This window comes from Corvus kubaryi, unplaced genomic scaffold (assembly GCF_017639235.1).
Source record: "Corvus kubaryi isolate FWS band 111438036 unplaced genomic scaffold, C.kubaryi_AGA036_p1.0 138, whole genome shotgun sequence".
Lineage (NCBI taxonomy): Eukaryota > Metazoa > Chordata > Aves > Passeriformes > Corvidae > Corvus > Corvus kubaryi.
The window spans coordinates 11,555,859-11,582,790 of record NW_024580672.1 but is presented as its reverse complement, the minus strand read 5'-3'; the positions used below and the strand labels follow the sequence as shown (position 1 = coordinate 11,582,790).

General features: G+C 41.8%; 1 protein-coding gene across 4 annotated transcripts in view; it reads left to right on the top strand.

Annotated features, from left to right (window-relative positions):
• The first annotated feature begins 3,856 nt into the window (after window positions 1–3,856).
• NT5C2 (5'-nucleotidase, cytosolic II) overlaps window positions 3,857–26,932 on the top strand; it is a 53,249-nt gene continuing 30,173 nt past the window's right edge. Inside the window, exons 1-3 of one of the 4 annotated variants that reach the window (XM_042019234.1) lie at window positions 3,857–4,053; window positions 15,021–15,141; window positions 26,121–26,194. In XM_042019234.1, the coding sequence (XP_041875168.1) occupies window positions 15,041–15,141; window positions 26,121–26,194 (175 nt within the window). In that variant the 5' untranslated portion in view covers window positions 3,857–4,053; window positions 15,021–15,040. Of the gene's footprint in view, window positions 4,054–15,020; window positions 15,142–18,799; window positions 18,883–24,588; window positions 24,714–25,927; window positions 25,997–26,120; window positions 26,195–26,932 lie in introns of those variants that run through there. The other 3 variants (XM_042019235.1, XM_042019237.1, XM_042019236.1) reach the window with 3 other exon arrangements.

Here is a 26,932-nt window from a genome sequence, read left to right as displayed (position 1 = left end):
GTGCTGGGGAGACCTGCCTGTATAAAGCCATATTAGGAGAAATATTTTTATATGGCAGTATGAGATCGAGGAGGGAGCCTGAGTAATTCAACCTAAAAAACCCACAGCAGTCTGTGTTGAATCTTTACTATTACCTGAATGTGTAACAGTGTGTGCACCATACTATAAAGTCAAAAGCAGATTTGCTCTTACATCCTGGCCAGTTGGGTCCCCAGGCATAGGAGCAGTGAGTGGCTGTGTGCCAGAACTCTTAGTCCTGTCACTTTTTCAAGTCTGGTACAGCACGGTAGAGGTTAAACTTGTGGCTTGCTGTGACCTTAACTTATCATCCTCTGGGCATGAATACCTGCTGTGGGACTTAACCAGCACAGTCAGCCCTTTTCTGGCGGTTTCACTAGAGATAACATTCTGACTAAACTGGAGAGGTTGGAGACCCCACTGTGATCATCTGCATGCTTCTCTTAACACCTAAGGAAAAAAACAAGTGGGTTCTTACCCTGTGCATCATACCAGCTCAAACGGACTTAAACTCTGCAAAGGTGTGAGCCCATCAGATGTGGAGAGCAGGAGCCACAATAATGAGACACCTATAGAAATGATGCTGGGACTGAAACTTGTTGGTTTCTCTTTTGAAATTGAAGGATGTGTGGGCAGAGCTTCTATAGGTGGATGGAAGAAGAAAGAGAGGTCCAAGGAGATGTGATCCTTTGGAGATTGGAAGGTGGCTCCAAAGTTAGTGAAGTTAGTAGAAACAGATGTGTGGGAAGAATGTACTCCAGTGCAGGCTCGTGTTGTAGCCAGCCTGTAAATAAGAAGGCGGTTGTGGTCTCTATAACTACCATTCCGGCTCTTTTCACCACAAGTGATTTATTTAAAAACAAAACCTCCTTGAAGTCATTATGTGGTCTAAACTTAGCTTAATTTAGTTATAGAGTATTCACATCTCCCAGCTGCGTTTCAGATATTTTCAAAGACTTGCTATTTTGCTTATGTGCTTACATTGAACCTTGCTTGGCACAGTTGGTTCAGAGGAAGGGGTAAAACAGAGATTTCCTGTATGTATTTCTGCAGGAGGCTCTGAAGTAGAGTGGTTTTCCACTGTTTATTTAAGAGCAGGCCTTTGGATTAGCTGGCTTTGACCCAGGCCTTGTAGCTCTCCCTGTTAACATTGGTATAATAGATAAAACACTTAAGATACATTCTCTGCTAGATTTTCAGGAAGCAACTTCTCACTGAATCTTCCAGGAAAGTACACTTCCCCAAAGTATTTTCCAGCCAGGGTGGTTCAGTTTTGGCAGTTGTGGTGGCCAGATTTGGAGTGTGAGACCTTCTGAGTGGGTCTGTGGTAGCAACAGCTGCATCCCAGCCATGTCCATTGGGTTCAGGAGGAAGCATTTAGCTGTTTAGGCAGTGTTTGCTGCTGGAATCAGTATTCCTTATCTCCTTTGGAGAACGTTAGCTGTGGAGGGGAATCAGCTCATACTTTACTGCTTGGACTGTGGTCCTCTTGGCATTTGCATCAAATGCAGCATGTCTGGCTGTGGTGTATAACAAGAGAAACTTTCTAGTCAGCTTGTAAAGTAACCTGGAAAGGAAGTTGAATTCAAAAGACTGAAGATGGTTTAGCATAAAGCACCCAGAGTTATCTAGACTAGCTGAAATCAGCTGGTGTTTGGGTTGATTCAGTTGGTAGTGAGTTACATATAGGCACGCACAGTGAATAATTAGGAACATGAGGTCAGAGAAGAGCATGTGAATATTCTGCTCTCAGAACCCCAAAGAGGTACTGAGGTTTATGCCAGAGCTTTGTAATCATAACACAGCAATTACCAATAATAACATCTAAGAGTAAGTGCTAGTAAAGGGCAGGCAGCATAGGTAATTTTGGAAGTCAGTAAATAGAACAGTTGCAATTAAAAATAAATAATCTTTTAATGTTGATTTTGTTTGCTTTCTCTGTCTCCAAGATACCTTGTTTTTTCCCCCAAAGGAATAGCTGAACATGTTGGCAAAGATATTTCAAATGTTTCTCTCTGATCTTTTTGGATATTACAAAGCAATTCCATTCCAAAATTATGCAAAGATGTATGTGGCCTTTGAAGTCACAGGAAAGGGCTGTGAAATTTGGTCCCAAGTGTCCTGCTTAAATCATGTCCTTTCTGACACCCTATGCAGTATTCCCTGAGAGTTTTTAAGAACAGATGCCCATAATAGCTGCATAGTTGTTTCTTTTTCATTGCTTGTTCAGTTCCACTTTTATAGTGTTGTTCTCAGTGTGTTCTTTTAGGTCAGGATGAGTTCATTTCCTAAAGAAAAAAACTGATCAGTTGAACGTAATTGCAGATGTTCTGAGCATCAGTTACCTTGAGACTGACCCTGGAAACTGCTCTTCCAGTTCAGTTCCTGTAGCTTTCTCATCATTGATACCAGTGGTGGAGTGAAGCTGGAAAGAGGAATTTAGCATAGAAGCAAGCCAGACTGGTAAATCATCTGTTAGTTCTGCTGTCTGGAAACTGAGGCAGGAGTCAAATTTCATTTTCCGCTTCATACCGCCCGCATCAGTCGGTGCACCAGTGATGTTTAAGGGCAGGTCAGCAAGACAGCCTGTTCTGAGTCTTTCAGTGTTTGGGGATGCTGCATTTCCCCATTGCTTACCTTTGTTAAAAGAAAAAAAAGGAATACAAAGCATAACCTAAAGGAAAGTACAAACACGTGAACCAAGTCTCTCTAAAGGAAGAAGTGGTCAGCAGACCACTGTATTCCACCTGTAATGAAAAGCAAGACTTCAGCAGACAGGGATGGGTAGAGCTCTGCTAGGGAAAAAAGATGAGTGTTTTTGCCTAGAGCTATAAGTGATTCAGGTAAGTAGAGACAAACCCCATCTTCTCTACCTGAAAATGCTTGCTCTTCCCAAAAGTGTCTCTCCTAAGCAGTGACTGGTATACCAGATGATCTTCTGCTAAATCTTTTTATGTTACTTATGTGAATTTAGCCTCTAGAAGGCATTAGCTTGCCTGTACCCTTAACAACTTGGTGAGTGCAGATATAGACGTCCTGAGCAGAATGTCTTGCACATGTTCTGTTGTTTATTAGAATGTTCCTTACAGTGGTGTTGAAATAGAATGATTTATAGAGAATAAGTATATTAAAAATGTAATTCCTGGAATCATCAGCAGATGTATGTGATACTTCATGAGCAAATTTATACAAATTGGGAAGAGTTTTAGCTGCTGTCATTTGAGATGGAGTGTTCATCTATAGCCTTCAGTAATTTGGGGACTTTTTCACTTCTGATCAAAATAATGTTGTAGTCTTTCTAAGAGCTAGTTAAAACCACATCTGCAATCTAACCTTTCCTTTTTTTTTTTTTTTTCATATGATAAGAGATTAGGTAGGTTCTTAACCTCTTGTTTTATATGTGTTTTAACTTCTCTTTCAATATTGCACTGGCAGTTTTATGAGCCAAGGCCAAAAAACTCTGCTTGCTAAACTTGAGCAATCAGGAGGGAACAGATGATGAAAAACTAACAGTGTTTTACTCATCTACCACTCATTTTTCTTCACAGACATGTAGAGAGTAGATATTAACAAAGACAGTAATAAAATGCACTGTGAGTCCTCATAAATCGATGTGTGCTGGTGGGGTCAGGAACAAATATTGGAAAGGTTAGAACATGCAGAGAACTGTGTTCTCATGTTGTGACACTCAAAGCAAGGCTGGGAGTTTTTCAGTTGCTGATTTGAAAGCAATTAGGAGGAGGCATTTCTGTGGCTGCCCAGGAGGCTTTGTGCTGGCTGGGCGTGTGGTCAGCCCTTTTTTTTAGTGGTTGCAGTAAGTCAGGTAACACACTGAAGAAGAAGTCCTGGGTGAAGCAGGGCTATCATATTGCTCTGCTAGGGACAGGTGTTTTTAAAGGCATCTCAGAATCCAGAGGATCCAAGCTGTTTGCTCATCTGCAGCAGGACGAGACTGTGCTGTTGAATGCATCTTCAAGTCTACGTCGACAAGATACTTGAGGTTCCCTGAAGAGAGAAGTCCTGGCCAGAGGGAAGGTTCAGTGTTGGAAACTCTCATCTCAGGTTTTGGGATAACAGGGATGTGCTGATGATGCCTTCTTAGTTGTTTGTTAACATTCTCTCACCCTTCAGGCTGGCAGGTTTCTCCCAGTTTGCAGCTGATGAAGTAGATCTGCCACTTCATTGTGTTCCTTATGAGAACTGCTTATGCTGAGACAAATGCAGAGACAACACTCTGTGTCCTCCTCTGCTCCTGCCAGAGAACAGTCTCCTGTGTCAACAGGACTGATTTAACATTAAAACCTAGAGAACTGAAGGGCCTGTGGAAACGTGACTGTTTTCCCCAGATTAACTTAGTGGGTTGGGTTTTGCTTGGGCAAGATAGTAAGAAGTTTCCAAGGAAAAGAGGTTGATTCAGTTGGAAAACAGTTTAATGTAGGTCTTTGGAATCACTTGATAAAGCTGAGACAGTTAGGTTATCAAAGCGAAGCCAGAAGCCCAGCAAGAGCTCAAAGTACTTGTAGATGTTCAGTTATTTTACTGATTAATTTAGTCACACAGGATGCCTAACAAAAGCTGTACAAGTTAGCAGTCTTTTGGAAGATCTTGGGTATACTGCAAATCAAGTATTCGTAAAATTAATTTACTTGTAGAGTTTCCTGTAGTGGTGCCGCTGTACTACACATCTGTCAAGATTAAATGAGATTTGGGGGCTGATAACATCTAGATGGGGACACTATTGTGCCCTTAAGACAGATTTGTAATTTCATTTGTAATCAGGCAGACTATAATTACTATATTTGCCTCTGATTAAGAAAACAGGTCAGGAAAGTAATGAATTGTGCTCCTTATGGGGGGAAGGTTGTTGGGGGGGGAACTTCACACTGTAAGAGCACTTCAAAACACCTACAGTCTTCACGTTCCCTGATTTTCCATCTTTGTGCTTGCTCAGTTGGTAGGTCTGTGTGGCTTGTTTCGTGTTGGCAGGGAGCCGCTGCCTGCTGAGAACAGAGTGCAGGAAGGGTTTTGGGTACATGCCTTTGTGATATTCATGATGATTGCTACGTACCTGGCAGCTTCTGATTTGGGGAGAAAGAGGACTTCTGTGTGTCTCAGGGGAGGGGGTACCTGTAGGTCCTGACTAGGAGGAACACTGAGCAGGAAGAAGTTGTACCTCTGGCCTTTGTGAGCACTTCAGGAGGGTATGAGAGCCAGCCCAGGGTCGATTTTGATGAGCTGAGTCTGCATGCAGGGTGTTCTCACCTGAAAGGCTGGATCAAGTCTCCGGGAGGGCTTCTTGGAAGGGGGATGGGTAACCATTATTATGGATGAAAGCAGGAAGCCCGTGAAATCTGTGTTAGGCCAGTATGTGTCTGGAGCCCTGTATGTTAGGATAGCAGAGAGTCAGGATCCTCCTCACTAAATGATTTCTGTATTTATTTTCACAGTGCCCTTTACAGCTGAGGAGTTTCATTATTTTGGTTTAGGTTTTGTGAACAAATATCAAGTTGAAAATTGGCTGAGTTCTGTGTATGAAGTCCCTGGTTTTGCTGTCTGGCATAGTTCCACAGTCATCTGGTTTTTTGAAAGATGGGTTTATTTGTCAAAGATCTGTCTCTTATTGTAAGTTGTCAAAAAGAAGAGAGACCAAGTTAGTATATGAGCATTTAATAAGCTTTTTCCTTAAAGAAGCTGGGAGGAGAAGGGAATGACACTGAAAAAGAAAACTCTTAGCAGGGAAAGAAAGTTCTCACTGGTTTTGACAGAGCAGTTCTCAGAATTATTGGATTGTTTTCAGCTGTTGATCTCAATGTTTATTTTCAATCCCTTTTTTTTAATGAAGGAGGAACCAGTGTTCCCCAGTTCTTTACTCAGCAGCACGTCCCTTGGCAAGTGTTGTGTCTAGAGCCCTGGGACTCAGGCTGACCAGCCAGTTGGCTCTCCTCACTAGGGCTGAGCAGGGAATGCTTTCTACTGAGGCTGGAGGGAGACGTGAGTTCATGTTTCCAGCCTGCAGAGATGGTTCAGATGCTGATTCTGCTGTCACATCTGTTTGTGTAGCCCATAAATGTGTAGAGAGGGCCCATCCTGCAGGGAAGAGGGTTCAAGTGTCTCTAAAAAAATCATCCTTCTTCTTTATAAAGACTAAAAAAAGCTAGAATGAAGTTTCAGTATCTTTGCTTTTCCTATAAAATATTAATGAAGCAGGGATGTGATCTTCAGAGGCAAGAGGGTTTTTTTTACCAGTAAGCTCAGTCAGTAAGGAAAGACAATTAAAATGTCCTCCCTCACCTTCCGTGTTCAGAAGATAAAGTGAACTTTTGGCTGTTTGCATTATCCAAGCTGTCCTGGTTGCATGCTCTCAGAATGACTGTGCCACTGAGCCCAGCTGTGCATCTCAAATACTTTGTCAGTTGCTACCACGCTTCTGGAAAGGCCTGTTATGTCTGCATTTGCTTCCCGAAACACAGTGGAATCTAATGAAAAGCATCATTGTTTTGAAACACCCTGATCTGCTGCCAAAAGAGCTACTGTTGTATAATCCTTAATAGCAGGTTAGAGTGGCAGTTGCTCCTCGGTTTGAAATTGGTATGTGGCAGGATGGCTTCCCAGTTCTCTCTCTGGGGATGGCACGTCTCATCTTGTTCTTCCCTTTGGGATCTGTGACTCACACAGTGTTCAGCTGTCCTGAGTTGGGAATAGACCCGAGAACAGGCTTGAACATCAGTGGTGCTACTTAGGGGTGACAACCTGAAGGGAAGAGAAACTGGCAGTCTCCCTTGAGAATGAGGAGCAGTGCTCTGTCTGCTGAGTACCAGGGATTACATTTGTCTCTTCTTGCCAGCACATTGTTCTGATGTTAAAAAAAAAGAGTTGGAATAAAAAAAATTATCTTGACTTTCATTTCTGATTTGCAGAATTCAGTGTGTTCACTTCCATGCTGACATTTCTGCCTTTTGTGATCTTTATGTTAACCTGCAGCTTGGCTGGCATGCTGTCAGGCTTCATCTGTGTAGCAAAGATAATATTTGCAGGTACCATTCAAACATTGAGTTCCTGCTGTGGTGGGCATTGGCATCAAACAAACCACCCAATTTTCAGCTAAAGCAAATCTACGAGAACTCTGATAAATATTTTTTAATAAATAGACTATAAATAATTTCTATAGGGTGGACTGTATTACAGCAAATGGGTCGAATTCATCTCTAGTTTTTAATCTTTCAAGACTCTGGGCAACTAGAACAATTGCTTATGGGAAAAACAACGTGAGTAAAGTATTTGAATTATGTTATGTGTTTCTTACTGGAATTTAACAGCTGGAAACAAAAGGCAGTGAGAACATCTTCATAGCCAGGTCCATGCTTGCCTTTGGCAGGCGCTCCGTTGGGGAGCAGTTTGGGAACCTCTGTGGCAGAGGCTGCCGCAGGCTGCTGAAGGCCTTTTCCCAGGGAAGTGAGTTTCCCAGGGCGACCAGGGTGCACAGTTTATGTTGATGTTGGCTCAGAAGAGCTTTCATTTATCCATTCACCTTCTGTCCATGTGAAACCACTCTCTGGAGGTTTCTTTTGAATATTGGTTGTGCCTCAGCCTCATATCCACTGAGACACTGGGGTGTAAGGCGAGGAAGAGTCGCCTGAGGCATGATACTCAGTTTGATTGCCCTGCTGTATAGCTCAGACCATTTGACTTTTCTGCATTAATTCTTGACTCTGTGAAAAAAAGGCTGATTGAAACACCCACACACTTTATTTAGAGACCTCTGATGATGGAAAAAGTATTTCAGAAATTTGTTGTTTTGTAGTTAACTGTCCTCTTTGTTAATATTTTTTGTTTTGGTTGATTTATTTAACTTCCCGTCACGGGGCTTGTTCTGTCATTGCTAGACTGAGAGCCCTCCACAGTCAGGCTGCTTGCCTGTGTGCTAATGCTTCTAGACCATTTTCAAATCGCCTGCAGAGCTACTCTCTGTACACTGGCAGCCTTCCACTCCAGCCTTACTCTCTCTCAATGCATTATTCCTTTCTCAGTATAATCAGTGTCATTCTGAATGGGGACAGCTGGCTGAAGACAGTTTTCCAGCAGAGTTTGTGTCAGTGACAGAGAGAGACATGGAGTCCTGCTTGGTAGTCTTGTACATCCAAGGATCATATTTGACCTGCAGTTGCAGCATTTCTTTGAGAGCTCATGTTTGCTAATTCTTCTCTGTGGCATAGCTCTTGTGCTTCTGGGTCAAGTCTCACATTCCTTAAGTATGGTCCTCCTCCTTTTTTTCTAGTGCTGGGAGAATGGGGCACACCAGAGTTAGAGAAGTGGAGAAATAGCATTACCCCAAACAAACTCTGTAAGAAGCAGTAAATTGGAAATAACTAAAATGGTAGTTCTGGAAGAGACAGTGAGAAGCATGAGCTACATGGAATGTAGAAAATATGCTGATTAGCTCACTGGAGAATGGAGTTCATGTTTCAAGGCATTAAATTCATTTGCAGATAGATGAGGAGAATGGGTGGTCTCATGGTACTTAGAAAGGGTCAGATTTGAGGTTTGCTCCTCACAGAGCTGCACTGCAGAGTTCATTGTTTTCCAAATTCTATTCTAACCATCCATAAAATTGATGATAATTAAATAATACATAATATATTTTAATGAACTAGTGCTTCTTGGAATTCCTGAAAGAAGAGAAGTCCTTGGATAGAAATGGATCGACACATGAAGAAACTCACATTTGTGGGTTTTAATGTGTCTAATGCATTTGGGTCCTGGAGTATTGCTGGAGCTCTAGGGACTGCACAGCCACTCTGTGGGTATGGTTGTCAGTAGAAATAGTCTGATTAAAAAATCCATGTAAAATAAGCAGGGTTTTGTTAAATTCATTTTACAACGTATTTGATACCTAGACATTACTTTAGCATCTGGCTTTAAGACAGAGATAAATTCAGCCTGAAATTAGATCAAATCCTGTAATAAATGGCATGAGTAGAATTCTCCTTTCTTATATCTTACCCATTCAGAAATAGCCCATGAGTTACCATCGTCTGTCAGTCAGACCATAGTCAAATGAACATATGACTGGGAATGCTTTACCAATTTCACTAGAAGCACGCTCTTGGAAAAAGCAGCTTCATGATGTAAGCACTCTGATGGTGTCTGAGAGTAACTGCTACCCCCTTCCTGTCAGAAGAGTCAGAGCCAGTGTCAGAGATTGCAGGCTTGAAGCTAGGACGGTTAGTATTATCCACGGAGCAAGGAGAGTGTTACCAATCTAATGTAATCCTGTGGATCTTTGGACCCCACAAGTGGCACCTGCAAGCTCACTACATGTCTGTGGTTAACCCTAACAGTTCTTAACAGCAGCTCTCTACCTCTTTAATACCCTGTAATCAGTATACAGAATTATCCTGCTTAAAGCCAACCTCAATTACCATGAGGTGAGAGTACACTTTCAAGTGTCTCTTGGAAGTAGTTTACTATTCTAATGTGAAGAATGTGTTTTGCCCTTCCTCCCATCATGAACGTGAAGCCTTGCTGTCAGAGAGGCAGCCACACGGAAGTGGAAGATCTTCAAGTGAAGAACTTAACTTTAGGCAGAAAGAGGGGGAAAAAAAGAGTCAGATTTCTGGTTTAGGTCATTTACAAGCATCACTGCTTATCTCTCAAGTCATGGACAGAGTAATTTTCCAAAAGCATCACTAATTAAAAGCACCTTTTGGAAACAGTTTGCTTTTGGCCATCAAGCAGAAGTGCTGGCAGTAAAAGACAAGAGTGGTTTGAATTGTCATCCCAGGGCTGTGGGGGAGAGGGAAGGAGCTATGTGAACTTACGGAGCTAGTGTGTAGGGCTGCAAGTCAGAATAAAATCAGAGTGTCATTTGGCATCCATGCAATCCCTGTGTCTGAGCCCATCAGAAGCCTGCTGCTCTGTGGCTTCTGTCACGCAGAAGTACAGGCTGACCTCTCTGTGTCTGCCAGTTGATGCTGAGTATTGAAATTTGAATTTGTGTAAAAGTATACTGTGCTAGGAACATGCAGTGTATCTCCAATTCATCCTGACAGCGCTAGGAACTCAGACTGACTTTTAGCACAGGGACTGAGGAATTAGTACTTCTGCATTTGATTCCCACTTGCTCTGTGTTATTAACTTCTCTGTGCCTTGCTATCCTTAGCTGACAAAATGGGGACAGCACTTCTGCTGCCCGTAAATGTGTTATGTGAACGGGAGTTGGTGAAGTGCTTTGGGATTGCAGGTATGAGAACGGCACTTCTGGTGAGGCCAGGAGCCTGCCCAGCCCCTGCTCGCACAGTGGCACTGGGAGGTGCCATTGAGGGGGATGACACAGTCCTGGCCGCTTTCCACTGTCCATCCCAGAGGACAGGAGGCATGATGCTAACCTGAGTGGATTTCACCTCCTCCGGTGCTAGCTGTCCCAAATGTCTAGCCTGAACAAGGTGCAAGCTACTTCTGCCCTCAGTGGAGGGAGCGGAATGCACCTGGAAAGTGAGTCACTTGCTTTTTTTAACCACCCTTACATGGACAGTCCTCTAAGCTGCAGAAAAGATTGCTTTTCCCCTCCCCTGCTCTATTTGTGAGGCCACATCCTGACCCAGACCAGGAATTTGACACTAATCATGAGCAAGCCAACTCTATTCCTGCTCCCTTTGCTTTTTCCAGTCTTCAGGATTTTAGGATGGTTCACTTCTCCCTTGCTGAGACCCCGCAAAGCACTTTGAGATGGAGCAGTGCTGCAGCAGGGAGCCAGGAGATGCTCTAGGCTCGGCAAGGGCGTAACAAGGCTCGTCTGTACTCCCACAGCCTCTGACTAGACACAAAGCTCTTAAGCAGCGAACATTGGGTGTGATGATTCTCTCTCTTCGCTTTCCACTGTGCACGTACGTGTGTGGGCTGTGCTGCTAAGGTATTAATGATTCTTGAAGCAGAACATGTGAGAAGAGGCAGATGTAGTGCACGGTGAGTCAGTGTGAGTACGCTACAACCTTGGCATAGGTTAGGGATGCTTTTGTTTTCGGCTGTATAAGCTCTCGGAGAATATCCTGGAAACAGCGGGATTGTCACCAGAGTTTTGTTCATCTCTGTGTTTTAGTGTGTGCGCCTCTGATTTGACATTGCATCATCAAAGTGTCGAGATGAACTCAGAAAAAAAAAAAAGGCAGTCAGTGCATTTAGCATGAACATGTCAGGTGTTATCAGATGCAGAAATTTCTAAATATTTGCTGACCAAAAAAGATTTAAAAAGTAATAGTAAAACTTGAAGAGAAATGTTTCAGACCATTTTATTTAATTTATATGAGTATTTGAAAACAATACACTATGGATAATACTTGAAATCATCCAAAATCTGACAAATGGACTTAATTCAAAATATAAAAATCTCACATTCTTTTGAACCAAGACATATGTGCTGGGCAACAACTCTGTATCAAAGCTTTGCAGCTGAGATTTAAATACCTTTTCAAAAGGAACCATGTACTATAAATGCTATCAGATTCTTAATTAAGACAGCACAAGCAAGGAGCATGTTTGCAATAAATTATGGGGATGTGTTCTGACATGCTTTATCTATGTAAAGATTTCTATTTTTATGTGAAGCTATTTACAGATTATTGATTTCAAAAATAGGTTTGTAACTAAAGAAAGATGCATCATATTTCAGTTGCTTGGAGTTGAGAATCTTGCCTGGCTGTCTGCCTGCTCTCTTAGATGTTTATTCCTGTGGCTTACAAGTGTATGGAGTGATTCTGTCCTTCTTATTTTTCTCCCTTTATTTGGAAGAAGGAATTTGTATTCAGGGACCAGGTCCCAGGTTTCTTACCCACGCAAGCAGGCTGATTTTTATGCCTTTGAAGCACAGAATAATTTCATTGAGGTCCGTGAGGCTTTTTGTGTGAGTAAGGCTTTTGGGTGGTGAAGATCCCTCTCAATATATTTTGTCAGTTGTCGCTGTTTTGTTTCAGGGCAGCAAGCTGTTGTCACAGTGTCAGTGGAGCCTGCTAAGCTGTAAGCCTGCCTTGGAGTACGTGTAATAGAAACCTTCAGCGTAATTTTTTGTTACTTAATGCTGTGTGAACATTAAAAGAAATATTTAAATAAATCAGAGCAAAGCCTGAAGGTAGAAGTAATATTTTTCATTAGAGGAACCTTTAGAATTTGAAAACTCATGCAAGTTTGTGTACCCAAGAGCCTGTCTATTTTTTCCAGCCATGCCAGTTGGTCTAATAAAAGATACTGCCTCTGTCTACAAACCTTGTCCTGCCTGCAAACTCTGTTCATTGCATCTACGGCAAAATACTGCTGGATTATTAAAATAATTCAGGGCTTCTTTGCTTGATTATGGAAACTCACATTTTTGTGGTTTCCTCAAGTCTCAGCTTTTTGAATCCCAAGACACAGACACAAAATGATGCTGTCTGGTTTCATCACATAGGAGCTCAAACTGCTTCACTGATTCCTCATTTTAGAATGCATATTATAAAGGTAGCCTGCTAGAATTCTTCTGCCATCTGGATTTTAGGGTATTTTGTAGGATACTATTGGTGTATACTATCAGCTGTCTGGCGTGGATGGCCTCTGGAAGCAGTCCTGTCTTAGTACCTGTGTCAGCATCTGATGTGGTGTTGTGGTGATGGGAAGCAGAAGAAATGGGAAGAAGAGGCTGGCAGAACAGGAAGTCTGGCATGGGCTGTGGGTGTAAATCTTCAAATCTTGCTACGTGTCTGGCTGGGTAAGCGGAGTGGTGTACCCCTTCTAAACAGCAGGAAGCTTGGATTTGAACTTGTTTGGAAGACCTGGACCCAGAGCTGTCTAACGATCCTAAGGCCAGCCATGCAACGGTTTTTTCAGAGCTGTTTAATGTGCCTTTTAGAGCCCTTCAATGAGCACGTCTCTTGGATCCGAATCTAAGAGCTCTAGGCTAGTAGCTTTAAAATAGACCAAGGTGGTGATGATCTGGACCATCTTGAAATATCCATGGGGTAGATGCTTTTCCACCCTCAGAGAGCACAAGCCCTTTCTGTAGTTTGCAGTCTTAGGGTCTTACCAGATCACTCCCTCTGCTGCATGTCTTGGCTGAGTCTGTCACCCTTGCAGGGACACTGCTCCTCTCCCGAGCAGCCCTTGCTGTCCCCGAGGAGCCTTGCTGCAGGCAGTGCCCTGCCTTCCAAGTGAAATGGGAACAGGTCGGTGCTTGAGGGGTGTTAAGTTCTGTGTCCTGTGCTGCCTCCTGTCTGCCTTTGGGCACGGCTTAAATAGATAGCTGGTAATTACTTGTAAAGCCCTTAGTGGCTGTGGCTGGGGCTATTTTGGAAGCTGATTCTCCCTGCATGCCCTGTTGTGGAAGTTGTGGCTGGCTGGAATGGCCCGTCACCCTCTCGCTGTGGTGACCTCCTCTCCTGGGTGTGTTGCAGGGAGTTCAGGGGGAGAGCTCTCAGCAATGGCATGCGGTCTCTTGGGCTGCCTGCCAGGGCCTGAATTTGGTGACCTTTAGGATGTGGCAGAAGATGCATTTGTAAACCTTGGTTATAATAACTGGGAGACAAGCAGAGAATGCTGGAGGAGGAGGAGGAACGTATTTTTTACAGACAAGCTGTTGGCTCTCTGTTTGATGTTTATGACCAGCAGCTAGTAGGTAAATATACTGAGAAGTGCTGTGACAATTGGAACTGTTGCTCTTTAATAAAATTTTAAATGGAAAAATTATACAGATTTCCTTGAGGAGCATGTGTGTGATGCTGAGAGCGCTGTGACTTCTAACGCTGGATGGAACACTTGCTCTCTGCTTTGCTGGAATCATTAAATTCCCTTCTGTAAAATGAGTGCAGTCATATTTTAGAGGTGTCCAGATGTAGTTGCTGTGTCACTACCCATGTAGTTTGCGGGTGGATTTGTTTCTTTTAAGAAGAACAAACAAGCCAAGGCCAGCAGTCCAGCAGTTGTGTGGGTTACACAAGAATGTGGTTTCATGTAATACCTAATTTGGTATCCCTGTGGGTTGTGTCTCCCACCATGTTCTCCACACCACCTCTAATGGCAGCGTTGTGGCAGGTTGAGCTGGGTTCATCCTGGATTCAGCTGACCAGTGGAGAACTGCTCAGCCTTTCCTCACCTTTGGTCAGTTGGTTTTGATAGGTGAGGACTTGGACTGGTGATCTGAACTGACCCACAATGGCTTCATCACCCCCACCTGGTGCCACGGAATGCAGCAGGACATGTGTCTGGCTGGAGGAGCAGGCGAGCAGGATTGCCGCACCGTGCTAATAACAAAATTGGGAAAGGTGCCCCTCTTTCCTCACTGCAGGGCCTTCCTGATGAGAAGGACTGTCTGTGGTTTGGTTGTGGCAGCCAGCACTTGAGAGGGGGTGCTCATGTTTGTGAAGATCTGCTGGTGAATATTTGCATCGCTCATGTTACAGGTTTGCAGTGTGTTCTTGCTCTGCCTGAATGTGTCTGACCTGCAGAGGACAAAGGATCATCTTTCTACTTTCCTTCCAATTGTTTCTGCTAATTTAGCATCAGTTTGAAGCTTTGTCTTTGCTTAGAGATCAAATGGCCAAGGACAAGGCTCTTTGTTTTCACTCTGTGGTAAAAATGGTAAGGTCAGTCCCAGTGGGGATTGTAGGGTTTACACTGCTGAATTTATCTCATGTATTGAGGGTAGGTTTTCCATCACCTACAGCTAATGCATATTGATAACTCTAGCATCAAAAAATACCCTTTTTCAGCAATGAAAACAAGGTCTCTGTTTGTAATGGCATTTTCACCTCAGTGGATAGAAATATCTTTGCAGCCATGTAGAACAGCCTTCCCAGCTCTCTGTTTCAACATCTCAAAGAGCAGCATCTTACTTAACCTGCAAATTCAGATCATTCCACTGGTACTTTGCAAGACTTCCTGAGTGGCACAGGAGTTCCATCATACCAGGAAAGAGGCAACTTTCTGGTGAAACAAACCTTGAACTTAAGCAAGCTTTTCTTTCCTATCTCTATCTCTTTCAGAAATAAGTAAGCCTTTGAAGATGACAACTTCATGGAGCGACCGACTCCAGAATGCAGCAGATCTCCCTGCAAACATGGATGGGCATGCTCTGAAAAAGTACCGCCGGGAAGCCTATCACCGGTAAGCTGTCCGTGCAGCTCCAAAACCAAGCATAACCCCCACATTTCTTGGTTTTTTTTTGTTTTTGCTTGTTGGTAAAACATGAAGGTTGTTCTTACCTTCCTTGTAGAAGTGTTGGTAGAAGAGAGCTTAGAAGATGGCACAGTATTGGCCTGCAGGAGTTTGCAAACAGCTGAGTTGAGATACATGTACTAGAGCAAGAGAGGATATGCTTCTTAATGCAGTCAAGAGATTAATCAAAGTCACATTTTGGATAGAAGCTTTCAAGTCAATAAATACTCAGTGGCAGGGGTTTTATAATAATTATTGCAGTGCACACTGGGAAAGCAGAGCCTCAGACACTGGAATGCACAAATACAAAAAAGGAGGAAATCAAGTGGGATCTAGTGTGATTAATTGTGTGACCACAGGAGCACGCAGGAGCACTAGGCAAGGGCCCAGCCTTTTCACTGATAGGTGTATCTAAAACCACCTTTGCTGTAAAACAATTACAGTAAGTGAAGAAGATAGAGTTCAAAATAAAAGGAATGTTATCACTCTTACTTTATAGTTTGGGAATCAAAGTGCAGGCACTAGGTTGTTTTTACAAGATCCCATTGGAGGTTTGGTTGAGCCAAGAATTTAGTCTAGAGCTCTCAAGGTTCCAAGCATAGAGCATAAAAGACGGATGAAGTCTGTATCCTTACCAGATGTCTGGACTGTTACAGAGTTAAAAACAACAGCATCTAGTAATTGTCAGTATTCTGTTTGTGGGAGGTGTATCTTCAAAGTTTAGCTTGGTTATTTTGAGAAGTCATACAGTGTGATGATCAGAGGATATTCAGCAGAAGGGGAAATGTATGTCTGATGTAGAAACAGAAAAAGAAGTCAAGTTTCTCAACCTCATGCTTAAATGCCACGTTGCATTTGTGATTCACATTGGTGGTATTTCTGGGGAAGTGCTTTGGAAGTGTTAGATATCTTTTGATTCTCCAAATGGAATCTAATTTGAGAAAAACGCCTTAGTGCATCATATGATAGGCCAGGTTGTCCAAGTTGCAGTGTCCAGGGCTAAGTCATGGATCCTGTGATGTGTTTCCAAAGCTTTCCAATTTCCAATGAATATGTTTGAGCAACATGTCTTAAGTGGTGGCATTATTTGAATCTCTCTGTCAGCTGGTTTGTCAGATATGGAAGCATTTAATGAATGCAACTATATATAGCATGTAAAAAGAGAGGGATTTTATACCATTCCCTTCAAAAATCTTCACCTTGTTGCAGTCATTGACAGGTTTACCTTTGTGTCATACATTTACTTAAAACTTCAGCTGTGTTAATCCTGATTCAGGCTGATGGAAATCAAGTCAAAGTAATGCTTATATTTTTTTTCTAAGTATTTCCTTAACATTTGTTATGGTTAAGTGCTGACAGTTTGCTAGGTGTTGTACAGTTTCCAAAGGAAGTCGTGCTTGTCTTTAAGAGCTCATACATTCAAGTTCTCATCATGTTTACCCTTACTTGTGTAAGAAATCCTTACTTTCAGAAAGAATTTCCTTATGGAAGAGGAGAGTGCAGTCATATAAAGGGGGGTTTCCCACTAGGAGCTGGGATCTGGTAGTCCAAAATAAGTCTGGTAAAGTTTAAGTACCTGTTTTTAGAATCTAGAAATGTCTTATACAAAACGTACTGAGCAGAAATGCTGCTACCATCTCAGATTTTCATGGAAAGCACAACATAGGAAATACATTAAGGGGAGGCACATTTTTGTTTTGGAATTGCTATCCTCTTTCAAGGAGAGAGAGAGAGGGAGGGAATGGGAGAGAATGAGAGAACCTGATGCCAAGACTGTAGTATAAATCTGTGCTATTAATGGCTTTGGTATACCAGTTTCATGGGAGTTATTTTGATAATCCAGTATTGTGAGAATCTGAAACAACCTCGTTCCAGAGGCAGTGTTGTCAGATTTCTATTTCTGGTGCTTTTCGTGGTCACAGTGTTAACAGATGTGATGTTACTTTAAAAAGTGCAAACTTAACACGATAGAGTATGACTGAAGTTATTTCCCCTTGGTGTTTGATATTATATTTTTTAGTGTTTTATTAATGCTTCAGGTGCGGAATATGTGTGCTGGTCACTGCCATGAGCTGTAGGATGTAAATTTGTTTCACTAGGGTCCAGGTATGCTCTGACTCTTGGATATTGCTGAAGCACTGCAAATTTTGTGAAAAAGAGAAATAGAAAATACAAGGTCTGATTGTCAAGGTTATTTTCTTTCTCTTTCTTATTTTTCTTCTCTTTGTTTTCTTTCAGTCTTTTTTCTCTTTTTTTTTCTTACTCCAGCGACTAAATGAAAAATCCTTGAAAACATGAATCTAAAGTGACTTAGAAACAAAACCAGTAAGAGCCCTGAATTTAAACCTTTTACTTTTTTGTTACCTTAAAGCCAGCCAAAGCTATTTTATGGGCCCAATCTGAAAGGCTGGAGGAGCTTGGCAGCTGCACCACATTTACAGATGAGCGTAAGTGGGACTAGTTTTTGTAACCTATGTTGAAAGCCTAGTTGAGCTCAAAGTCGTTCCTTGGGATTTTCTAAATGCTGCTAGTAATGCCTAGTTTTCTGAAGTGTGAAATCTAAAAAACTTGTTTCACTGTTTGTTTGCTTCATGCTTACTGAAATACCAGTGGAGATACCTAGACCAATCAATTTAACATTCTCGTTCTCATGAGGTACACCAGATTGGATATGCTTGAATTGTAAATGAATTCAGATGAAATAAGGGGAAAAGTTTCCAAAAGCAGAATAGTTTACCTTAAAAAAGATATATAAATGTTCTTGTGGCCATGAAACTTTAAAAAACATTTTTTAAAATTATCTCTGAAGATGCCATTCTAATAGTCATAATTTACTGTAGTCATTCTTACTTAGAATGTGTTTTTTCAGGTGCTGCACTTCTAATTGTATCGTAATTGATGGATGGATGTTCAACATATAATAATTGTTGGCAGAAGTCCCAGTTGAGACTGGTTTAACTGGTGTAGTGCATACTGACTCAGAGTATGATGACTATATCGTAATCATATCTGGATTGTCTTGCCATGGGCAAGACATGGGCAAGAATGTTCAGAATCAAATTTTTATAGCTATAGAATCAGAAAAATCTGTTGGGTTGGAGAAGTGGTGGGGTTTTATCTTCAGGTTATTTCTGACAGCTTTAATGGAAGCTCTTCGTTAGCTGGTGTTGCTGTCAGACCTTGTTGCTCAACACTGCTGGCACCTGTCGGAGGTGAGGTCTGAAGATGAATTAATATACAAGCTACATGTTACTCATTCTCTAGCAGAGGTCACTGGTAAGAGGATCCTGCATTACTGTGCTATTGGCAGCACACATTTTAATTTGGAGATAAAATGGCTGTGTAGTTCTTGGGAGGCTTTCCTTGGTGTGTGTGGTTGTGAGGCCACCTCCCTCGTGTGCTGCTTGTTGACTTTTCCGGGTAGAGGATAATCACTAGATCATTTGTTCTGGAGGAGTACTGTCATTTAATGTGATTGTAATTAGGCAAGAACTAGGTTGACTCTGAGCCACCAAATTGCCCTAGTGTCTATTTTTTAACTTGGAGTGAGCACTTCTAGGCACCCTCTGGATTATCTCACATAGCTCTTTAGGGTTTAAATAGCAACCACATCTAGTTAAAGCAAATAATGGAAAAAGTTGGTGTTCCATCCACTCTTGTTACTGACAGTTACCAAGATCCCGGAAACAGGTATTTGCACTTATATTTATTTATCTGTGGTTTTGGCTTAACAGAGCAGTAAGGCTGAAATGGCCTTTTTGTTAAACATACTGGCTTTGGGATGCTTCTACCATTTTGCATCAGAATAATTTGAGACTTCTCATCCTGAATGTGGGGTTTCTGTTGTTGTTTTAATTGTTGGGCTTTTTTCTTGCTCTCTTGTTTACTGGCTAGTGCAGGGCATGTGGCATCATGATTCCTAATCCTAATTCTCCTGCTGACTGCTGATAGAGTATTGAATAAGTAGCTTCATAGTTTTGTACTTCGGTTTGCTTTCAGAGCACCTTATGGTGGTGATATAAGTGATTTTAGCTGTTACTTTACACTGAGATCCTGGATTAAAAAATTGTATATACTTTAATAATGACAAAGCAAAAGGATTGCCAATTGGTTGTTTTGATTTCATGGATTAAAGATGTACTTTAGCTTGTTCAAATTTGTAGACTTTGGGCTATTCACTGCTAATCTTGTTTCTTTGCTTTATTGTTACTGGATCATCAGTGATTGCAAACAGGTGGAAGTGTTGTATAAACAAGGCTGTGAGACTAGAAACTGTTCATCTGTTTGGGTGGCTATATTTAAAGTCGCTTCAAAATGGTCAGTTCATTGTGGTGGAAAATTAGAACAAATCTGTACCAGTCTGAAAGTGCTCTTTTCCTCAGACACATTTGGACAGGTGATGTGTGGTGTTTCCATGTACTGGGTGGCTCTGGAGGCTCTGTTGGCCGTGGTCTGTCCTCGTGTGTCCGAGCAGCCTCCCTGGACCTGTGTGGTGGCATGTGTGTGACAGAGGGCCGCCTGTGGCTCTCTCTGGTTTGTTTTAGTGCTTTAGACATTGGAGGAGGGAGAGGGAGTGTCGAGCCTGCAGAATGGGTGAGCTTACTAAAAAGCACTACACTTGCCAAATTAATAATAAAGAAATTGCATTGTAAATGTCCCATGAGCCTTAGCTTTAATAGTTTCAGGGAGCCGACGAGTGTTATTTTGGGATGGAATCCATATGTGAGCTTCTTGGCACTTTGCTGTTGCCTGGGAAGAAAACCCAAACAATGAAAACAGAAATGGCCAAGGCTATCTCTTTGCATCGGATTCCTGCTGAATTTCAGGGGGAAGTGCTCTTGGTTGTGTTTTTGGATACAGCCTCATCATGCTTTGAAGTTCCAGTCATTACTGGATTTTCCAGTTTTATGTCACTATAATTGTGCAAGTACAGTTAGACTCGTGAAATTGTTGGGCTTTGTGCTGGAAATGTTACTAGAAGTGGCCAGGGAATTTTTATGCCTGTCTTTTATTTCCAGTCTGATACTGTTTCATCCCCTAAAGTTATCTCAAGACCAAATACTATCTCTAAATACGATTACAAATATTCAGAATATTCATCTTTGGTTGGAGAAGGAATAAAATATAACTCTGAAAATCTAGAATTAAAAAATAAGACCAAAATGATATGATAAAAAATAATATATGGAATGGTCAATACCTGCCTAAAGAGGCCAGACTTAGCAAAATAACTATTTAATTGGTTTTAAAAATTTAAAGCAGTGTATTTCTTCTCTAAGGCAGCTACCAAAACATCCAGCACCCAAAGATGAGACATTTTGATAATATGGTAGTAACTTCTTTAGATTGCTCACATGCTTTGTGCCAGATGAATATGGTCAGTGGGGGAGTTCACTGCTGCTGGTGGAAGTCACCTGTGACCAGAACTGTGATGTCATGTGGTGACACAAGTCCCCAGGCAGACCACATCTGGGGACTAGCTGGTCATACTGAGAACATCGAGTTGTTGTAACAGTAGAGGGGGGTTTATTTCATTATTTGCCTTTTTAAAGAGGCCACAGGGAACTTGGGCATGGGAGACTATTAAAAGCTAATCCATTTAGTTCCCATTATTTCTTTTTAACTCTCTAGCGTATTAAAAAATGGAAATTGTCCATGAAGTGAAGATTAACCAGAGTTCCTAAACCCTGAGTAAGCAGGAATCTGGGCCTTCTGGCTAGTTAGTCCCCGTTTTGTGGTTGGCTCAAGCCCAACTGTCCACCACAGGCTTTTTTAAACACATGTGTAGATCATGCTTAGCCAGCTCCCACTGTATTTGCTGTTCTGCTCAGCTCTGTTGCAATTTTCTTTGTATTTATTTAGTTTCCAGTGAAACATACTGCCCAGAAAAATGCTAATTGCTGCAAGGCATTTCTGGAAACATTTGGAAAATTATTATAAAGTGCTCTGTTCCAGAAACCTTGCCTCACATTGTTCACTTTCATTTTCTCACTATGAGGAATTGTGAGCCATGTGCCAAGTTCCTCCTTAATTGTAAGGTTCTGTGCATTTTGTTTGTTTTGTTGGTCAAACTACAAGACTCTTATACACACAAATTTCATTCAGGGCACACAATTATTTAGAGATTTTGCACAAATAAAATAAAATAAAAACATTTCTCCCTCTCTGTGTTTGCTCCTCTCCAGTGTTACTTGAGAAGAGTTGGGATTTAGGTTCCTGCTTCAGAATTGATTGACAAGAACAGTAACAAAACCAAGATCAGTTCTCTTGTGGAAATATAAAGGACTATGAATTGCAGAGTTGAGGCTATCAGGGGTCTGTGACTCTCTTTATGCATGCTCAGCAGTTCCTTCTTCCTTGCAATACAACACGTTTTTCTCTTACCCTGCACAATTCATAGAGCTCAAAAAGAAAATAAACACTGTCATCATTGAGAGCTGTCTGCTGAGGCCAAGCTGCAGGGTTTAATTTTTGAGGAGGAGCTCATTTGAGAGGAAGCATGCTTCAAGGTTTCCATAAAACAGCTCTTCAAGTCCAGTTTTCCAAAGGTGGGGATCTGTGCCAGGCTAAGCCACCCCAAGTCCAGGTGCTGCTCCCCCAATCCCAGCTGTGCTCAGGGAGCCCATGGAGCTGGAATATGGTCCCTCAGCTGCCTTCCCCACATGCTCCACACCGCGTGTTGCTTCAGCCACACTGCACAGGGAGTCCAAAATGCAGGAGACTCACAGGGATATTCCTCAGAGCAGAAATGTAAAGCTTGGGTTTTCATCAGGAGGAAAGGATGAAGGCAAGAGAAAGGCAGTGTCCTGTTTAGGGAGATGCTCTGGGTGCATGCAGGTGTGGAGCTGGGTTTAGGCAATACCCACCTCTGCCTCTCAGCACGAGGAATGCAGAGGGTGTTCTCCTGCTGTGCCTACAGTTTGTTTTGTCTTACTGCCCAGTGCTGTTGGGTTTTTAGATCAGCTTAAATTTTAACTCCAGTGCTCCCAGTTAAAGTGACTATTTTCTGAATGGAAAAAACCAAATTCAGGGGAAGGGAGAGTGTGATTTCTTCTGATTCTGGCAAGTGGAGAAATTATTCTACATTAAAACTTGCTTGCTTAAAAATGTTAGATCATTGTAGTTTTCCTCTTATTCTGACATTGTTTCTACTGTTTGTAGTCTGGAAGCTTCTTTGATTTTTGTTCATCTGGATGAGCTGTAAAAAACTTGTTGTTTCATCCTTTTCTTTCAAGACCAGAGGATCTTTTCCCTCAGGTGGTTGAGGTTCTTAGGGCCCTCAGGTTGCTCTTGCTTTATAGTCATTAAAACAACTCTTGTCATTTCTCTGTAACATTTCTTCTGAGGAGATGTTACCTTTTTGTGTTTGTAGCTAACAAACACAATGTCAGGTTGGCTGGGGCTTGGAGCAACCTGATCTGGTGGAAGGTATCCCTGCCCATGGCAGGGGCTTGGAATGTGATGATCTTTAAGGTCCATTCTAACCCAGACTATCCTGAGGTTCTATGATTTGGTCAGTATTCTTGTAGTCAGGCCGAGTGTACCTTCAATTACAATTTAAGAACAGCTTTGAAATGGGCTAAGTCTGCAGCTTCTGGGAAGCACCTGGCTCTTCTCAGAAACTGTCCTAGAGATTTAATCTCCCGCTTTTAATTTCAGTTTCTAGGACACTGCAGATACTTACTACGTTGAATAAAACCCTGAATTAAGCTGGTCAGTTTCTGGGAGTAAATATTTGTAAGTACCTACTTACTCCCTTGTGTCTAGGGGAGACTGTTCATGGGAGATTTCTATATCAGGATTTAAAGTTGAGGTCCTGAGTGCCTACAAAATAAACCAATATCTCCCTGGGCTTTCACAAGAGGAGTGAAATTGGTTCTTTTTTTTTTTTTTTTTTGCCACTCTTTAGTCTGCATTTAATCTGCTAAGGCATATGCAAGTTTGAATTGATTAAAGTGTTCTCATTTCCTGTCCTGAATATGTTGTGTAATAGCCTTCTTTAGCTTTTTAAAATATTTGCTCTGTCTCACTGCAGCACTGGTGGGTGAAGTAATTACCACATCAGATCAGTTGGTAGGATGCCTTGAAATCTGCCAGGTTGGGGTGTGATTAGACCCTGCCAGTGCAGTTTGTAGGTCACAGGCAATAAGTGCAAATTGGTGGAGAAAGAGACATCTTCACCGGCTGTTACCAAAGGGTGCTGCTATGGTAATTTTCATGTTTCAGTCGAAAGACTTACTTTGGAACAAAAATATACTTATGGGTGCTGTTTGTTTTGTTGTTTAGAAAACTTTTCCAGATCTCCAGTATCAAGGGATGTTGGTTTTGGGTTCAGTTTGTAAATACTACAAAAGCAAGGGATGACAATCTGTCAGAGATTTAGAGATCTTTCCACAGTTTTTGGTGAGTTCGGTGTCATCATCGTCTAGATACAGGCCGGCTGGACTGGAACAGATCTCTTGGGTCACAGCTCCATTGTTTCTGCCTCTCACAGGCACTGTCTTATTACCCTGTTTATAAGTGCATTCAGCTGTGTCTTAGTATTTGGGGGTTTTGTCCTCGTTTGGGAAATTTACCAAATGTTGCAGTTCTGAAATGATCTTCTTTAAATTTCCCTTCTTACTCCTGTCCTCTTCAGACAGTCAGAAAACTGCTGCAGGGATTAAGCCTAAATACAAGAGCAGAACTGGACTCTGCAGGTTAGACAGAAAGTGTTGCTAGTGTCTCCTGGAGGTATGTTATTCCTTCTTAAAGCTGCACAAACATAAGATCAGAAATCAAATATGTGCTTGAATTAGCTAATAAATAATGTTTCCTGGCAGCAGCAGCAGAACGTAATCATATGCATTATACAAAATATCAGACTGTATTTAGTACTAAACAGCGCTTCACACTGGTCTCTTGTAAATCAGAGCTGTCTCGATGTTAGAAGACAAACACAGATTTAAACTGCAGTTTTGGATAATTTGCTCCACCTACTCAAAAGCTGGCTATTTCAGGAGAGAATTTTAGTGAGTTACGAGCCCATCTCATATTTCCAAAAGGCATTTCTTTACCAGTTTCCAGTGTCCATCCCATCACTTTGTCTTCTTTAGGTAATACATAAATCTATCAGAAAGGAGCATCATCTACAACCTTCAAGGCCCCTTAGTGACAAGCCCCATTGTCAAAGGCAGGCACCTTGCCAGGAAACAGTGACTCCCAGAGAGAGTGTGCAAGGTTAGGGGGAAAGGATACTACTGCCAGAGAAACTGTATTCCAAGTGGATTTGTGTGGAACAACAACAATATCCAGTGACTGGTTAAATTAGCCACAGATGTGTTTTCTAGAACACTGTCCAAGAAGATATACCCTACGTTAAGGCTTGGTTCAGACATAATGATCTTCTGAAGTCAAATCAGATCCAAGCAAAATTGCACGGGTACCAGGGAAGCTTTAAAGGAATTCTGTAATGTGATTCAGACAAGTAGATGAATCAGACTGCTGGGAACTGAACAAGGAGCACGTCGGTGAGAGATGAGGTAAGAGGACTGCACAGCAGCCTGGTGTGAGCAGTTTGCTGTTAGAATCCGGGCTGTGGCGGATTGACAGGGCTGGTGGAATGGGCGCGTTATGCCGGCCACCTGCCCGGAACGTGTGTGCGGAGCGGGATCTCCCCGTGGCTCCTTCCAGCCTTTCCGAGTGTACGAGAGCTCGGCTCTGCACTTGCCGTCTCCATTGTGTCTCGCTGTCCCTGTGCCGCGCCTCCGACCCAGCAGCACTGCCAATTCCGTGTCCTAGGAGGATAATCACTGTGCTGAGGGCAGTGTGCTTATTGAATGTTTGGAGAATTTTCACATGCTGAAATCAGAGTACAAGGGAAGGCTCTGGGACTTTTCTCATACGGGAGAGTTTTGTCTTGGCATCACAGCACAAGCAGTGCATGGGATTTCGGTCTGAGATGGGTGTTGAAAAGCTCGGCTTCCCTCCCACAGACAAGTTCTGACTCTCATTTTTAAAGTTCAGATAAGGCAGTCAGTGAAGAGAAGTCCTGTTGAATTGCAGATCTGCTTTATGCTTTAAAGTTCTGGGGAAACATAAGCAGCTTAGTTACTGTCGTAGTTGGAACAGGAAGCAAGAAAAGCTTTGGTTGTATTCTCTGACCTATTTCTTTACCGTGTTATTTACTGGAACTAAATTTGATATCATGTATTAATGTTGTCATCTAAAAGGGCCTGGAAGTATTCAGCCTAAATTCTCTTTGTAATCAGCATTAATGGTAAAAGTGGAATTTTCAAAATAGCAGTTGGCAAGTTTCAGAGGAGTTATAAATAAAAAGAAAAAATTTCACAATAGAAATGGCATGTATTGTGTATGAAAATTTTTCTCAGTTGCTCTTTTTCAGAGCTTTATTAAATGTTTTTAACGGTGTTGGTGAAAATGTGAAAATGGATCTGTTTGGGTTTGCTTTGAATTTCCAGATATAGTTCCAAAGAGGAGTCAAGTGCTGTGAATTTATTCACAGAAATATTATTGTATTTTATTTTCCTTGTTACTTCTTAGTAATAATTTGTTTTAATCAAGCAAATTATATTGCTTTGTATCTACTGCTTCCAGTTTCATGTCCTTTGAGGTCTGAATTCTGCTTCAGGAGATTTTGCACTTCTATTCTTAGGAATTTTTGCAGGTCACATGCAAGGCCGTGTGTGTGTGCATGCATGCGTGTATGTCTTTGGACAGCATACCAATAATTAGAATAACTCTGCAAAGTCATGGCTTTGCTTCAGGAGAACTTGCAGAAAATGAGACTTGCCTCTGTTTTCAGGTATATTTGCTGATCTTGATCCATGAAAGCCAGACATCCTGACAGTGGCAGAACGTGTTTGTTCTAAAATGTGAGTATTTTGAAAGTGCTCGTACCTGTGGTGATATTTCTTCTCTCTTTTCAGGGTCTTTGTAAACAGAAGTTTAGCCATGGAAAAGATAAAGTGCTTTGGTTTTGATATGGACTATACACTTGCTGGTGAGTATCTTAATTGTTTTGAATACTGACTTAGTTTGGAATATTGCTTCTTGCTGAGCAAAAACCAGCAAAAAGCTGATGGGGCTACTCCAGTTAACAGGTGCTTCATCTATTAGTAAATGTATCTTTCACTATTCGTTGCACTTTTATTTTAGGTATTTCCCTTAAACTTGTTATCTGCAAGCTGTATTTCGTCACAAGCCATGTTACTGTAGTACAGTTTCAAGTGATTGTGGGTGTGAAGAAAACCAAAGCTTAATAAGTCTAATTGCTTCCTTAGATTCCACCGTGTTTTGACAATGCCTCTTGTGCATGCCTGGCTTTGAGTAACAGGGTGATTTCTTTTGTCCTTTGTAGCAGGCTACACCTTTGGCCCGCAGGTTCTCCTGTGTCCTGGGAGGGTCATTTTTGAATAGGTTTTCTTCTTTCCCCTTCCTGGGTTAGCCACATCAGTGACTCATTTCAAGAAGAGGTATGGCAGGAGGAGTGCCTTGTGTCAGCTGAATGAATTAATTTGGAAAGCTTTGTCCATTCTTTATGACAGATAAGCTTTGGGAGGTTGCATAAGATCTTTCGGTTTCATAAAATTATTTGCATGACTTATCCATCTTTAGATACTCAACAGGCAAGTTCCCTGAGACTTTTGATGAGAGGAAATAAAACTACAATTTTCCTTATAGTCAGACTTTCATGTTATGTATTTTAAGGAAGGAAAAGATAAAAAGCTCACTTCCACTT